Raw genomic sequence first — 13790 nt, 5'->3', positions numbered from 1 at the left:
AGAGCCCCACAAAATAACTGCTAGCTGTATCCAAAAGTTAAATACAGGACAAAAATACAAGATTACTATATTTTTGGATTTTGAGTAAGTGATTTCTGCATAGAAAATTTTAAACTGCTACAACAAAGAGCTGTGAGTCTTCCTAAAAACTGGATTCCATTTTTTGGAACATGCTACAATCAGATTTTACTAGAAAAACTATGATGTGATACAAAACACAGCAGAAAATGCTGTGTACATTCAAGTATAATTCTCTATCTTCCATTTCCTGCAAAACAACACCTAGTCAAAGAAAGGAATAAACAACTTCAAAACTGTACTTCAAATGGTCTTCATTTCTATATGTTAAGAATTTCAAGATAAAACAAGAAGTTTCTTCTTGTTTTTTTTTTTCCTTTCCTTTAGAGAACAATAAAGTGGAACAAAATCACCTCCAAACCACAAGTTCATTATAAATTAAATTAATAACCTAGAACACTTATTTAAGCACCAAAGTCAGGGCAGACATGCAGGAGCAGAATCAAGTATGAAAGGCAGCAAACTATTTACCTACACTCTGCCTTATCTGGCACTACTCAGCACACTGAATTATGCACTTTGGTGCTTCTCTGTTGGTTGTGGGCTTCTTTAAAGCTGACTTAGAAACTTACCAAGCAGCACATTTGGAGATAAAGGCACTGACTGATAATCATTCTGTGCTCTATGCTTAGGGCAAGCTGTCTTTCCTACATTTCATTTCCCGAAAAAAAAAATAATACAGAATTTAAAGAAGATAACTTAAGAATAAAACTAAATCCCCATGTCCTTGAAGACTGGGAACTACTCTGGATTTATTTTCTTCTCCTGAGATTGTTCCAGATTTAAACTGAGGGAATGCTATTTAAAAAGTAGGAACATGAAAATTGACAGATATATTAAGTCAATATTTGACAATCAAGAGCTCAGAATTACTACTTTATTGAAAGATTAAGGAAAACACATCAACAAAACCATGTGATTCTTAAATAGTAAGAGCGTTAAGAAATACTAACATAACCCTAAAAACTAGCTTCCCCATATGCATTAGCCTCAAAACTTGCTTTTTACAACCCATTAACAAATACAGTTACAACCTTTTTCCAAATGTTCTTGGGAGCATTTCTCTATGTGTAAATATTTTACTGTCTTTTGCCTGATTTTAATTAACTCACTGTCAACAAGCCCTTTGAAATAAATCCTTCACATCAGCACAGAGCATGCTGGCTTAACTGAAATGCTAGTAAAGTCTGCTCTGGACAGCTGAGATTGACAGGCACAGAAGATGTACCAGAGCAAAGCTGACTTGGGAAATTTCAACAGAATTTAACTAAAATAAGAAATGTAATTTAAAAAACAAACCACAAAAAACTACAACAAAGTTTTGATCTTGTTTGAATTTTGACTCCTCCAATTCAAACAGTAAGATTTTATTCCCTGCAGCTCTGCTGCAGTTATCTAGCATAAGAGTATATTTGAGTGAAACTACATTTCCACAACATCCACAGTTTTTGATAAATAATAACTTTCTTCCCCAAAAGATAGATAAAATAGATGGATTTTTATTAAGTACTTTTTAAGAAGACTAGTGACACAGGAAGGCTGAAAATTAAGATCTATCTTCCAAGAAAAGTTTGAACAGTGAAGGAAGATAAGACACTGATCTGAACAATGAGGAAGTGCTCAATAAGGGGAGGGCAAAAGCACATGGTTCTGGAAGAAGAGAGACAGTTAAGCATTTACACCACAGGATGGATAAATATTGTTGAACAGTCAGATATTTAGGACCAGTTGTACTTCATTTAGAAAGTCATTGGAGTTCCCCCAATATGGTGTTTCCATGTATGATATAGCACAATGGTACACACACCACATTCAAAGCAGTCAAACAGACAAGATAAAATTGAAAGCCATAAAATCTGCACTGAAAGACAATCTAGCTTAAAAATGCCAGGCTCTGCAGAGAGGTATTTCAGTCTTCATAGTTAATTCAGGGACAGTTACAGCTGCACTTCTGGAGTCCACCCCCACCAAAAGTTCACCCTTAAAAACTTTCCACTCCTTACTCCTGCAGTTAAGTGCAAGGAGCACATATGCTGGGATCATCAAGTGCCTGCATGAGAATGCTGGAACAAGTATTGACAACTGCACTGCAGCCCTCCGTAGGGATTTCCCTGGCTAGCCCTTGAACCACTTTCTCCCATCCGAGAGAGAAGAAACAATTCAAAAACGATCCTCTCCAAATTAAAACAATTTTGCAAATACCTGCTGCCTCTTTCACCAGAGGTCTCATCACAACCTTGCTCACAGTTTACCAAGCATTCCACCCACTACGATGGCTATTTTTAACCTCCAAATAATTTCAAACATATGCAATTTGAAAAAAAAAAAAAATCCATTTGCAGACTTGCATGAAATCCTGATTCATCCAGAAATATACTAGCTAGATGCAGTAAGCAGACAGAAATCAAACCAGTTGCACTTTATTAAAAACTACTAGCTATCTTGTCATTAGTTATGAAAATGAGATCCTCAGAGCAAAGTCAAATACCTCAGTAACAAACTGCTGTCTCGGTGCCAGACCTAACCTATTGCACTCAAAAATCTGCCTTACGTCTAGAACACTAGAAATGCCCACTAACAAAATCTCCTTTTTATTTTCAGATAAAAGATTTCCTTGCTACTTTCTTGAGATTGAAATGAACTTGCATAGGGCTGACCTTACCAAAAATACTTAATATGTGTTTAAATTATACAGGTGGACTCTAAAACACCTTTTCTTGGAAATCTGCAGCATGAAGCATACATATTACAGCACATTTTGGTACAAAATCTTTAAATATTCATGTCAAACATTACTCCACTTATGAACTGTAATATGGGTACTTATTAAGTACTAATTACTTTTTATTACTTACTTATTATGGAAGTTACTAATTTTGTGTTGGGACTTCATGTTAACATCATTACCACTGAATCATATGGACTTCGCAAATGTGTATTTATTCCCCACATGTAAAGTGTTTTAATAAAGCTTTTTGCACTTTTGGGGTTTATTGCCAAAAAAATACCTATACAAGCGTGCAAAGAATAAATCACTAAAACTTGCAAGTCCAATAGAGTTTTTTTGCATCACAGATCAATAACCTAGATTCAGAAGTGAGAGCTAAGTTTTTCCTGTCACACCAAACAACTTTTATGATGCACAGATTAAAAATAAATTCACAGGCAAAATGACATAAATAGTCACACGTAATATGCCCTAAGTAATGTGTTGTGCAACAAATACAACCACCAAGCACTATTTCAAAAATTAACTTTATTTTGATGTTACTACCCATTCAAATAAGAATTCTATAAATAAAAGAAAATACTGCAACCAGGTATTCCAGACTCTAAAAGCACACAAAGGTTTTAGTTACTCTCTTATAGCATATAAAAGGCAAGCATGCCTAAAAACTCTTGCACAATATGTAATCTTCAAAGATATGCTGAAAAGAAATGCTATTTTAGAATAACTATTCCATAGTAATGTAAATTATAGTAAGTTTTCTGAGACTTATTAGTATATGCCACAAATATTCACATACAGATTGGCACTAATCTACTTTCAAGAAGAGAATCCTGAATTTACAACTTCAGCTATGAAAGATTTTTGACTAGCACTGCACTTCACTATTTTATCACTATTCCATTATTTCTCTATATTAAAAGCATATGTCAGAATCTGGGGACAGATTAGGTAGGATCATCTAGAGCATATATTAAGTATCAGAAACAGATTATGGTGATGTGGATCTCCGCCAAACCACAGAGCATTACAACATCACAATTTTGCTGAGGAGATACCAACCAGCGCTACAGTTATGGCTGTGAAGTACTGTTCTTTTTGAGATGAAATACAGTGTTCTTTTCAGTCTCAAAGAAGAACACACATAGTTTCCTTCTGTTTATTTTGAAATTGGTACCCCACTTTCATCAAGTGTTGGAGATAATTTCTTATGCAACATAAAACAGTTAATATTGCATAATGAAGACCTCAAAAAGAGCTTACAGAAGAACTAAGGACTACCTTTTAAAAGCAAAAACAAAACAAAAAAAAAACCAAAAAAACCAAACCAAAAAAAAAAAAAAAAAAAAAAGAAAAGGAGCTTAGCTTTCATTTCCATCCAAACTGTCCACAGAGTCACAGACTAAAATCCAGACCCTCAGCTGCAGCAAAAAAGCACCCCAGGATAAGATCACCTTTGTTCCAAGCCCTTGACATAAATCATACCAGCCCTAAGAGAGGCTGAAACCACCACAGCAGGTAGACACCAACACAATTCTAGTTTGTATTCCTTGTGTGAACAGCAACTATCATTTTGGCATCTCCATCCCACTAAGGCACAGATTTCTTGTTAGTAGTAAAACAAACCTACGAAACTCCCAGACAGAATCTCTGGTTTTACTTGGCCAATTTCTATGGGATACATAAAACTCAAGGAGTTTCTTGCTTGCTTCTGTCTCCATAACAACAGTATCATAGAATAAAGTCTCAGCTAAACTCTGCCACAAGCCTTCCATTTAGCTCTAAACTGAATCTCTCAAATAATTTTAAGTAAGGAGCCAAACCAAAACAAACCCACAAATGTAATCCTGTCACTGGCAAGCTATTTTCAAATTTCTTTACAGAAAGTAAGAAATAAACTCCAAGACGCTGATGGCAGTGCCAGAGTTGTGCAATCTGACAAATTATTATTTTACATGAAGTTTCTATCTGTGGAAAACGTACATTAATTTTTTTAATCACATTTTACCATACATGCGGAGTCTTACTACAAATTAAGACAAGGTCTGCACTGTGGATAGTATACAAGCAGCAATAAATTTATCCTCTGTCAAGGAGCTAAACACAATCCTCCCAGTTAGTGACCACAAAATACACCAAATTTCCACAAATATGTAAGAGCTGTCAGCTGCAACATTTAAGTATTTCTGCAGAACTATACTTCTCAGGTTCAGCAAAACTACAAATAAAAAGATCTTAACTTTTTAAGTATGGCTCTCAAAACCAGACCTCCTAAACAATTTATCTACATTGTTAGAAAGCTTTTAGAGCTACTTTTCTCCTACTTCAAATTTCTTTTCATATATTGAAGTGCATGTTGCTCATTTTCCAATGTTTTTAAAATGAAAACAACACCGTTATATTCCTTTAATACAATGAGCTAAAGTTTACCCATGCAAAATTGTGTCAGGAAAGGCTTGCTACTTTAGTAGACTCAATTAAATGCTGGAAAAGCAGACTCAATGTGAAAAAGAATACAGATCAGCAACAATGTTTTCACCATATTCAGAATAAGAAATAACCAACCTAGTGGATCCAATACTGTACTTGGAAGAGACTGAAAATAAGCTGAATTATCTCTTTTACATAAAACCACAAGAATGATTAGTTACATTCCAGTTATTTCTGGATTCCTGCAAGCTAGTGTAGCACTCGCAGGCTGAGTGCTAGAACTGAGAGTCTCCATTCTGCTCACTGTTGCATAAGCAGATATAGAGACATCTCCAAAAGTTTACATTCTGAGTTTTACTGAGTAACAAAACTGACTGGCCAGAAGTATAAAACAAGTAAATCCCACTGATTACAAATACCATGGCTATGGCTTTCAACATTCACAAAAGTTATACCTAGGAGGAACTCTCAACTAAAAAAAGTAGTAAAGCATGCCTTTACTCATTTTGTTCATAGTATCATGAAAGTATTTCTTACCAAGACCACTGCAAGGACCACATTCAGACAGCCTAAGTTCCTGCTCCAGCCTTAAGCCAAACCACGGGAGTAAGATATAGGCTTTGAATGATCGAAAGTTTAGGTTTAGATTCACACAAAGCAGTCACAAGCCCCACGGTGAAACACTGACTACAGATACCTGACTTTTTTCCTTATTCCACATCAGAGAGGTGCAACTTGTTCCCATTCAGGCCCTGACTGACCTGTCCAGTTACCAGATGATGTCTGCTAATTTTTTAATATGCAGAATTGAGCATTCCTGCTGTAGATACAATCATTTTCCTACACTCACATATACTCAACATTTGTTTTTTGCCTCTCAGTCCTGCTGGAACCTGCCAGCAGCTACTTCTCAGCATTCCCAAAGTGGGAGGAGTTAAATCTCCTTCAGTATATATCCACTCCAGAATTTCATGAAGTTAGACAACAAAAGCAGAAAGAAACCAGTTCAGGTAATGACAACAAGGGTGGGTGGCAGGAAGGAAGGAACAGTTTATATCATCAGCTTACACTTCCATCTGTAGTATAGAGCTGCACCACAACCAGGAATAAGGATCAATCCAACCACAGGTTACAGCTGTTCATCCCCAAAGAAAATGAGATGAAGGTCATTCAAACATTGTTTCAGAATATGTCAGATATATTAGTATGTTACGAAGTTTCTCCTACAGTGGCGTACCTAAAAAATGTCAATGGTTGCTAAGATGTTTCTTTTTAGTTGTTAGATACAGTTTTAATCTGTGAAACAAAAAAAAGGTGGGTGTGAGAAATTATAAAAACAAATAATTTTGGAGTATACCCAAATATATACACACCGAGGATGAGGTTAAGTAAGTTTATTCCTGGCCAATGCTTCAGATAACAGAGAAAGGTTCTTGATGTCATTACAAGCAGCACTGCAATATGCTACAAAGGCTCAACTGGCTTGTACATTGGCTCAATATATAAGGAGTCCGAAAGAAGCTTCTTCAAGCTCTTCTAACACATATCCCACTCTGAATTCCTTCTCTAAGAAAAACAAACGCAAATCAAACATTGAGAATGGCAAAAGATAGGCTACTAATTTCTGCTATAATCAGCAAACAATTGTGGAAAAAAAATTTTAAAAAAGGGAAGAAAAAAAATACCCATACAGAAAAGCTCAATTAGCTATTTTTATTAGAGAATGTAATGAATTAGAACTTTCAACATGTGGGTGATACAAAAATACAGAGAAATAATCATACTTCTATTGCTACAAAAACATAAGGGACTAACTTAAGCCTGTTATGCACAAAGGCTACTAGGAATACAATAATTTTCAAAACTATGAAAAGAGCAATTGAAGGCAAAAGGAAAAGCAGTTAAAACAGAAGAACAGAGATGCAGGACTTCTCACATTTTGTTCTGATATATTAAAGTGCTATAGTGAACAAAATACTTTCTATGTTCCAAGTGTATTATAATGCTACTGCACCTATTATTCTTAAATAATTTTTCAAACTGAATGATCGACAACTAAACTCAGCTGCCATACAACCAACTACTCCTTTAAGTCTCTCATATCTGAACCTTATTCTTGGATGCCAAAACTCCCTTCCTGATGCAGCATCAGTTTCTGTCCATCCTTTTCCACTGTCAACCTCCATTAATATGCATTAAAAAGGATGTCCTTATATATGTTCAACTATTCATCAACATTCTATATTAAATTTTCTGAAGAAGATGATATACAAATTTCCACTAAAGATGTTAACTCCAACCAGGAGTGAACTGAGCAGGGTTTCTATTTGTTATTCTTCTTCCACCCACTGCCCCCTTTTAACATTGACCACACATAACCATTTTAGATCATATACTCCATGCTCTTCTATGTCTGCAAATGCTGTGCACCAAACATTCCATTTTCTCAAAAATAATCTCTCCCATACCACCTAAGTATAGCATATGGATTGAAGAGCCATGCACATTAAAATTAAAACCTTTAATGATTTGGTAGATTCCAACACTTTGCTGTTTATCAAATGCAGAAAAACCCAACAAGACAACAAACCAACAATAAAAACCCCACCATGAGCCAAAAGCATTACCCTCTGTTACTGCTCAGACAGAAAAAGAATTGGATCTCCTAGAGGGCACGCAAAGAACTGCCCAGAAAGGAAGTGCTGGCAGAGCCTTTTCATACCGACATAAAACACAGAGACTACAGGAAACAGTGGACACCATTAATACATTTTAGTCATGCAGGTGGCTTTCTGTGGACTCCTAAAATCCCTGAAGAATTCTAACTATAAGAAGTATCACAGACATACAGAATACAGAAAGGAAGCTCCCCAGATTCTGATGAAAACGCCACTAAAATAAAGGGGATTGTTCAATTGAGTAAGAACTTCTTGACTGAACATAAGTTTTTCATAGCTTACTTTAAAATTGTCAGCTAGAGTGTTTGAATAAATATCAAACCATTTGCATTCGGTCCACTCAAAAAGCCAGTGTGATTAATTTCACAAGTTCATAAACCACTGCATGTCTATTTATCATTACAAAAGATATATAACTTGCAAACAGCCCTGCTGTTATTCACAATCAAACTCTAACTGCTACCAAATGGTAAAACTGATAAATTACCTGATTAAATTACTGAACATAATCAGAGATGCCCTGCTGCCACTACAGTCATCAGAGCATATGTGAAAAATTGAGCAGAATTAGGTTCTAGATATGCAGTTTAGTCTTCAAGAACTGCCCCAGACACATCTAGTCCTAATAAAGTTAATGAAACTATTCAGGTAGAGAGGTCACTATTAGCAGGTTTAATTCCAGGAGTGGAGTTTTAAGCCATTGCTTAAGGAATAATGCTAAGCAATAAGGAAACATTGCTAAGGAATAATGCACCACAAACTTACAACACTGGGAATGTGGTGTGTCACTATCCAATTTATTAGTGGAATGCAAATGATAAAGTACTGTGTTAATTATTTAGGAAGTGATGTTGAAATGGTTAGCTGGTAAAAACTGCAGTAGCTCTGGAAACAAGTCAACTCAATGTCAGAGAACAGGACACTGGGTCAAATTATGTCAACTCAGAAATCTGAAGCTTACTGGAAATCAGAAAATTTACTATTAATTTATTTATACCAGATCATTCCCACAGGTGGGACAGGAAGACAAATTAACACATTTTTAAGAAGCAGCAATTATATCATTATTATTATGAGCAGGTTAGTTTGCGAATTTGACATAAAGAGTTTCAAACACTATTATTATAATACTTATGTAATTCATAGCAGATTTACTAAGTATAATGGAGTCTTCATAAAATGTCACTCTATCACACTGCTGCCAGCTCCTACAGAAATGGGAAATCAATTTTTTGCAAATGCAAATTACACAGTGGGTGGGTAAGAGAAATGCAAACTGCAAAATCCTACACTAAATAAAAACATATATAAACATGGTGACAGCCTGGTAAGGGCTTCTCTTCAAATAGCTAAGGAATGGCAATCCCATTTTCCTTCCTAAACAAACTCCTTTCAAATATGGAGGATGGCAACAAAAAGAAACCAAAAATGAGTTTTCAATCCTTTCATAAAGTAATATTTATTAGTTGTAATTAATAATTGGAATTTCTACAGCACACTTCTAACTTCCAAGAGAAACTGCATCTAATAATGCAGAAACTAAGAGAAAAATGATCCCATGACAGGCCAGAAAATATCTATTTATTTAGTTAAATTCTACCAACACTGGTAACATCTTCATTCAAATGTTTTTGTAATGACTCAGTATTTAAACACCACTATGTATAACAAGCTTCTTCCTGATTTGAATAAACAGAGCAGCACCAGGCCCAGCTACCCCCAGCAGTGGTACTCTCATTACACTGTAACAACACAAGGAAATAGTTTTCACGGAAAAAATTGTATTTTGCCTATCTTACAATCTGTGTACTTTGTAGCAAATGTCAAGCATTACAAGCCTAGTGGCAGCCGCGGGAGTCTCAGGCAGGCAGGCCGGCCCTAGGAGGAGCACGGAGGTGGCAGCTCAGCCCAGGGTGACAGGGAGGAGGAGTGTGTTTCATGTCACAGTCAAGGGACTCCTCCAGGCAACTTAAAAAGCAGCACTGAGAGATTTGCACCTAATCCTCCACGGCCCAGGCGAGGATTTCTGTGATATAACGCTAGACAGCCACATGCAGGAGAGAAGGGGGTTCAAAAGGCTCTAACAGTCAGAGAGAGACACACTAAAAAGAAACACGTGAAAACTGATAGCTGGGGAGCTTATTGCCTCTGAGTTTAAATCCTTTCACCACTCTTTTCATCCAGGGGAGGCAACACTTATTTATAATATCTGAGAAAGGCAGGGGGAAGAAAAGAAAAAACCCGTAAGCTTATAACTTGCTGTTCGATCATCCTCTGTACCTTACTGTTTCTGCTTTTTTTTTTTTTTTTTTTGGTCAAAATTCACTCACTGTGACTGCTGTACAAAAGCTGTGAAGGAAATACAAAAAGCAAGCAACTAAACAGATACTATTATTTCAACAGCCCAGCTGCCATACATAACCAAATTAACTGTGCATCAATGACTTAAACAAGGGCTACTCGGTTTTATTGTTCTCACTACTGGGGCAGATTGTACCTACAAAACAGAACTTCATCCTGAAATTTAAAAAATAAAAAAGCACAGACAAGTCCTCTGCTTTTGGGGAGGAAAAAACAGCACCTTTAAATGTGAACAGCCATGTGGAGATATGTGAAAATATTCTGCTATAAGAATAAAGAATTAACATACCAAACTGTAGCTACAATTTCGTGGGTGTTTTTTTCAATTAAGTGACTTACAAAAATATATCCTGATTTATCAAAATACACACAAATGGAGAAAGTCGTGCTGAACGGAAGATTACCTAGCAGACCTGATTCACCCTACCTTCTAATGATCTGCTGTACCTTCCTGATTTAAATGTATCGAGCCGAGTACCCAATACAAGCTGAACTACAGTCCGCCATAAGAAGTACTAGGAGTGCCCTTGAAAAATGTCCAGATTGCAGCTAGTGCACAAAGGACCTCGCCATGAAAATAAAGTGCATGGAAATTTCTCTCTCGCTCTTGAGCAGGCAGCAAGTGAAGAGATTAACTTCCCACCAACATCGGAAGACAACGTGTTGGCAAGACACAAACCAAGTTTAAGAGGTTTAGAAAGAAAGAAAGGGGAAAAAAAAAAAATGGGTCGGGCAATTAATCCCGAATACTCTGTTTCTTTTATCCCCCCACCCCAAAAAAAAATGCTCCACGGAGCTGAAGAGCAGTGCTACACGACCCAAGCGTGACCACTCTGAGTGCCATAGGTACGGGAGTCTGGCATCCCCCTTCCCTCGCAACACGGGAGGCGACGCTGCAGATCTCCCACTTCATCACCAAAAAGCGAAGCAGAACCAGCATCTGGAGTGGGAGGGGGAAGGCAATTAACTGGGAACTTTATGTTCCTTAAATATTCAACCAAGACCTTTTTTTTCTTCCCACGCCCCTCTTATTTCCATGTTCTCTGTCAAAACCAGGCTGAAATAAACGTTATTCTGTAATATAACTATTAAATAGGCAGTACAACACTCACCATATCAGCTGGAACGCTGCTGGACATTTTGATGTTACCCTAAATGGCTTAAAATCAACTTTAAAAAAATTAAAAAAAAAAGGGGGGGGAAAAAAAAAAGACAAAAAGCAGCAGCACCAAAAGCAGCCCTCCGGAGATCTTCAAGAACGCAAAACTGGTGTCAGTATCGGAGGCAGCAGCTTCCACGTCCCCTACGCGAAAGAGGTGCCCGGCAAGCAGTGGGGAAGGCGGCCGGCTGAGGAGCAGGAATATCCAGGGGCAGCGGTGCCGGGCTGGACCGGAGGAGCCAGCGGGAGACCAGAGATGGCAGCAGATCCCTGTCAGCGGCAGCGGCGGCAGCACCAGCGGTGCCAGGTAGACCAGGCAGCAGGACTACACCGCCACATGAGCTGTGTGCGGGCTTTTCCCCCCTTCTCGCCCTCTGCCTCCTTTCCCAGCCTCGACAAATGACGACGGGATGATTCACACGGGATAATAGTGCGTCCAAGTCACCTCCTCAGTCGGCGCAGGCGACCCGGGCGCGCAGGCAGGACCTGGCTCCTGGCTCCTGCCCTGGGCGGCGGGGCAGGGAGGCGGGAGGGCCGGGGTGGGCCCGGGGCCGCTGGGGAGGACGCCGGGCTGCGGCCCCCCCTAGGCGGTGTGCGGCATCCAACAGCGCCCGGCGGGGACGCGGGCCGGGAGGGAAGGGAGGGAGGGAGGGCGCTCGGAGGGGAGAGCCCTCCCCCGCGGCGCTCGGAGGGGGCCGGGGGGCGTTCGACGGCGGCCGCCTCCCGCAGCCTCAGCTCTCCGCTCGCATCGCCGCCGCCGCCTCCTCAGCCCGCCCTCCCTCCCTCCCTCCCCCGCCTCGTCCGCCGGCAGCTCCGGCCGCCCCCCGAGAGCCGCGCTGCGAGCCGGAGGTGCCGCTCCTTCAGCGCGATCCTCGCCCGCAGCCGCCCCCTGTCATCTTCGGCTCAAGCCAACATGGCGCCCGCCGAGCCGAGCGAGGGGACGCGGCAGGGGAGACACGGACCCTCCGCCGCCGCCTCCGCCGCCCCCGCTCCCGCGCGTCACACGCCGCCGCCCCGCGCGGCACCATGGGGCTTGTAGGCGGCCGGGGCCCGCCGCCGCCGGGGCGGAGCCTGCGCCCTGCGCGGCCCGGCCCGCCCTGCCGGGAGCCGCTCGGCCCCGCCGGGCTCCCGCAGCGCCGGCCGGGGCGGCTCCGAGCGGCCTCCGAGCGGCCTCCGCGGGGCCGGCGGCGCCGCTTCCCTCCGGGCCAGCAGAGACGCCCCGAGCTGCGCGCGAATCGGCGCTTTCCCCCCGGCGCTGCGGCTCCCTCGGGGGCGGTCTGGCGCTCCCCTCGCAGCCCCTGCCTTCCGCTGCGAGCGCCGATCCCGCGGCTGGGCCCGCGCTGGCCTCTTGGACAGCTTCCAAACAAACAAAAGTAATTAGAATAGAATGATAAGGGTTTGGAATGGAGCTCAAAGATCATCTAGTCCTAACCCACCCTGCCACTAGACCAGGTTGCTCAAGGCCTTATCCAGCCTGGCCTTGAACCCTGCCAGGACTGGGGCATCCACAGCCTGCCTGAGCAACATTTTCCTATGCTTCACTGCCCTCTGGTCAAAGAATTTCTTCCCAATATCTGTATTTTCCCTAGTTATGTTTGTACCCATTACTCCTTGTCCTATTACCTGTTGTCCTATCATTACAGTTAGAAGAGTCCCTCTACAGATTCCCTGTAGATACACTACATTTTCCTGTTACCGTTTTAATTGTTTTGCACCCCAGATCTTCAAGTCTGGGCCTGTACATTGCATTTTTTTATTTCTCATTCTCACATTGTTCTCTAGGTTTTTCTTGAGTTTGTTTTTTAAAAATTAATGTTTTGTTTCTTTTTTTCCCAAATTCTGTAGTTTTAACGATGAAAAAGTTTCTGTAAGATTCACAGTGCAAACAATAAGTGCCACCTTGGAAGCACTCTGAGAAAGGGAACTCCTTCATCATGTCAAATGCCCCTTCTAAAGCTGCCTTGCTTTATGAAGAGCTCTGCATTTTGTTATGGACCCAAGTTATCAGAAACTGTGTGTGCAATTGGTGTTTTATCCCTTATTCCAGGCAGCTCCTGGAGACCAGCATTCAACAATGAAAGGCAGTGCTGATGAAAAGTGCGCTGCAACTCAAATATACAAAAAAAAACCCCAAAAAAATCCACACAAGGTACATGTCTGCTAAAGAAATGAGTTGGCCTTTTGAGAGGGGTGTGGATAGGCACATTCACATACCAAGACTGTGAAACTGTCCAAGAAAAAAAAAAAAAAAGAAAATTAAGCAGATGGTGACAGATGGTTCCTTTGTGGACAAATCTCATGTAAAACCACAGGAAATTAAGACAGAGTTGTTCCCCTTAATTCTAAGAGTTCGAGT

At 40.4% G+C, this 13790-nt stretch overlaps 1 protein-coding gene across 1 annotated transcript in view; it reads right to left on the bottom strand.

Annotated features, from left to right (window-relative positions):
• UBL3 (ubiquitin like 3) overlaps positions 1-11971 on the bottom strand; it is a 55696-nt gene extending 43725 nt beyond the window's left edge. Inside the window, exon 1 of the mRNA XM_021541967.3 lies at positions 11388-11971. Within this exon, the coding sequence (XP_021397642.1) occupies positions 11388-11414 (27 nt within the window). The 5' untranslated portion in view covers positions 11415-11971. The remainder of the gene's footprint in view (positions 1-11387) is intronic.
• Positions 11972-13790: the final 1819 nt, after the last annotated feature.

This window comes from Lonchura striata, chromosome 2, assembly GCF_046129695.1.
Source record: "Lonchura striata isolate bLonStr1 chromosome 2, bLonStr1.mat, whole genome shotgun sequence".
Classification (NCBI taxonomy): domain Eukaryota; kingdom Metazoa; phylum Chordata; class Aves; order Passeriformes; family Estrildidae; genus Lonchura; species Lonchura striata.
The sequence above is the reverse complement of the archived record's forward strand: the minus strand, read 5'-3'. Positions and strand labels throughout refer to the sequence as shown.